This window comes from Lolium rigidum, chromosome 6 (assembly GCF_022539505.1).
Source record: "Lolium rigidum isolate FL_2022 chromosome 6, APGP_CSIRO_Lrig_0.1, whole genome shotgun sequence".
Lineage (NCBI taxonomy): Eukaryota > Viridiplantae > Streptophyta > Magnoliopsida > Poales > Poaceae > Lolium > Lolium rigidum.
Genome location: NC_061513.1, coordinates 298,952,354 through 298,954,998, shown reverse-complemented (window position 1 = coordinate 298,954,998; position 2,645 = coordinate 298,952,354). Strand labels below are relative to the sequence as shown.

Genomic DNA, 2,645 nt, shown 5'->3' with positions numbered 1-2,645 from the left:
ATGTGTTTAGTTGTTTTATTGTTTGTTGTATTTTAATTTGAAAACAATCTCCGCAAACATATTTATTTGAATGCTATATTTGATAATGGTTATGTTTTCAAAAACCCTTGAAAAAAGTTTAGGGGTGGCGTTTGGGGGACGCGACTGGGGAGCGACGTCCCCCAAACGCGGCACGAACAAAACACGTCCCCCAAACGCTCAATCCGGCGCCGTTTGGGGGACGGTTTAGGGGTGCTCTTATGTTCAAGTTTGTCTGAGTTTGGAGAAGAACGCCTTAACAAATTTACATTACGTGAAACACAAATGAGGATCAGTTAGCTAAGATCGTGTTCCGGTAACAAAAAATCTAAACATAAATTAGGTGATTCCTAAAAAGATACTCTTTAGTGTGTAGATATACCCGAATTTTAACAAATATTGATCAATGGAGGGACTATTCATTTTTTTCAGCTAGGTAGGTGACCGACCAACAAGGGACCAGGACCCAACCCGCGGCGATTTTAAAGGAGCCGGTAGGTCTAGGTGTCACATCTACCATCCACTTTGTGCTTTGAGATTGGTGAGGCTTTTGACATTTGTCTAATATAAAACTAATAATTGAAACACAAGTGAAACTTTTTTGAAACTAAAGTGATACATGGAAAATATTGTGAAACAGTCTGACAAAAAGTGAAACTGATGACATCATTGCTGACGTCACTACGGTTTGTTTCACAAAAATATTAGTGTTTCAGTTATGTTTCAAATTTGTTTCACAATTTTGTGAAGAAATTGGTCAGCACATGGCTGACGTCATTGCTGACGTCACTCCGGTAGGTACAGGCGCCTGTAAAAACGAGTTTTGAACGCAGCGATTCTACCGGCTCCGGTAGGTAAACTAGTGATGACGTCATGCTGACGTCACCCATGTGTTGATATATTTGTGAAATATTTCTGAAATTTGTGAAACATGTCTGAAACTTATGAAAAATTATTTACTGTTCAAAGTATGTTTCACAAAGTTTCACATCTGTTGTTAACGTGTTTATGAAACTTGTGAAACATTTTCTACTAATATTTAAATTTGTTTCAATTATGTTTCAGTTTTGTCAAAAAAGGAACAAAAAGTTTCACCAATCTCAAAGCATAATGTGTGGTGGATGACACTCCTACACATACAGTTGCCTGTAAAAAGGAGTTTTCGCCAACCCATACGAGTGAGAGGGAATCAACCCACCTCACCTCACTCTCATATTCAGGATGCGGGATTTGCACAGCATGGTCCTGGTCCGGTCGTCCTGGCACACGACACCTCCTATTTATATCCACATTGCTCTCACTCTTCCAGCACTAGCTCTCACATCGCATTCTCTAACAGCTCCCCTGGTCCAATGGAGGAGGAAGCGTCGGCAGAGCTGATCAGCCCAAGGATCTCATTCTCCCACGACCTCGCCACCTTCGCAGCAGCAGCGACCACATGTCCCACCACGCCAAGCCGGTCAGACACGTCGTCGTTCCTCATGTCGCGCCGGCGCCGGCGGCTCCCAGCCGAGCCGGAGTTCGACTTCGCCAACGCGGCCGCGGACGACGTCGCGCCGGCCGACCGCCTCTTCGCCGACGGGAAGCTGCTCCCGGTGCCGCCACTGCCGCCCACCCCTCCGCACGCGCGGCTCAAGCAGCCCCAACCAACGGCGTGGCAGCAGAAGGCGACGACGAGGCCCGTGCCGACGCCGACAGTGCGGTCATGGGCGTCCCCGTTCGCGCGCAGCAGCAGCGTCAACTCCGCCGCGACGGCGGCGTCGTCCGGTGGACGGTTCACCTGCCCCGCGTTCCCGCTGATGCGGAGCCAGTCCGCCGGCCACCGCCCGCATTCCAAGAAAGTTGCTCCGGCGACGGCAGCGACGACCACTGCCGGTGTGCACAACGGCGGCGCGCGATCGGTTTACTACTATGGGTACAGGGGCAGTAGAAATGGTAGTGCGAGTGGTGGGGTGAGGGTGAGCCCGGTGCTGAACGTGACGTCCATCGGCACCAGCGTGGTGAACATGCTGAGCTATCTCCTCTGCGACTGCGGCGAGATCAAGGGCGCCAAAAGCAGGGGAGTCGGTGTAAGCTGCTGGGTAACCCGGTAGTGGTAGCGCGCTCGTTGCTGATTGTTCCTCGATCCACCTGTCACCGTGCATGGTTGCTTGTAAGTAAGATCGCAAAATTAATACATGTAAACTGTGATCGATCGGTTGACCCAACTAATTGCTTTATGCTTATGCATGGGAGGAGGAAGAAGCTTAATTTTGGTTGTGTGTTGTTGTTGGTCGATGGCGAAGCATGGACATGAGGTGAAAGGGATGTGCATGTGTTGAGTGGGGAGGCGCGCTCTTGCATGATCGTGCAAAGTTCATCAACCATCGACCAGAGGTGGCCATGGAGTGGATGGGGTGGGGTGCGCATGGCATGGGGAGTTGGGGACTCGGGGTCCCGACCGGGTTTCCTGCGCGGGGCTTGCGTTCCTCGCAGCATGTCTCCGTGTCCCCCTCGCACGACGCACAGTTTTGGTGGGTAGCAGTAACTTGCAAGCAGAACTAGAGCAACAACGTTTTTAGTACCACCACCGCTCCTGTCTCACACTACTACGCATACACGATCCACTTTCGTAATTCATTTGAATT

At 50.1% G+C, this 2,645-nt stretch overlaps 1 protein-coding gene across 1 annotated transcript; it reads left to right on the top strand.

The window, feature by feature from the left end:
- The first annotated feature begins 1,370 nt into the window (after nucleotides 1-1,370).
- LOC124664449 lies at nucleotides 1,371-2,111 on the top strand. Its single transcript, XM_047201967.1, has one exon. It carries the CDS (start codon nucleotides 1,371-1,373, stop codon nucleotides 2,109-2,111), a length of 741 nt encoding a protein of 246 aa, XP_047057923.1.
- The last annotated feature ends 534 nt before the right edge of the window (nucleotides 2,112-2,645 follow it).

Bases quoted from the DNA above. Each gene is read 5' to 3' on its own strand.
- LOC124664449 (XM_047201967.1), top strand. From the start codon at position 1,371: ATGGAGGAGGAAGCGTCGGCAGAGCTGATCAGCCCAAGGATCTCATTC.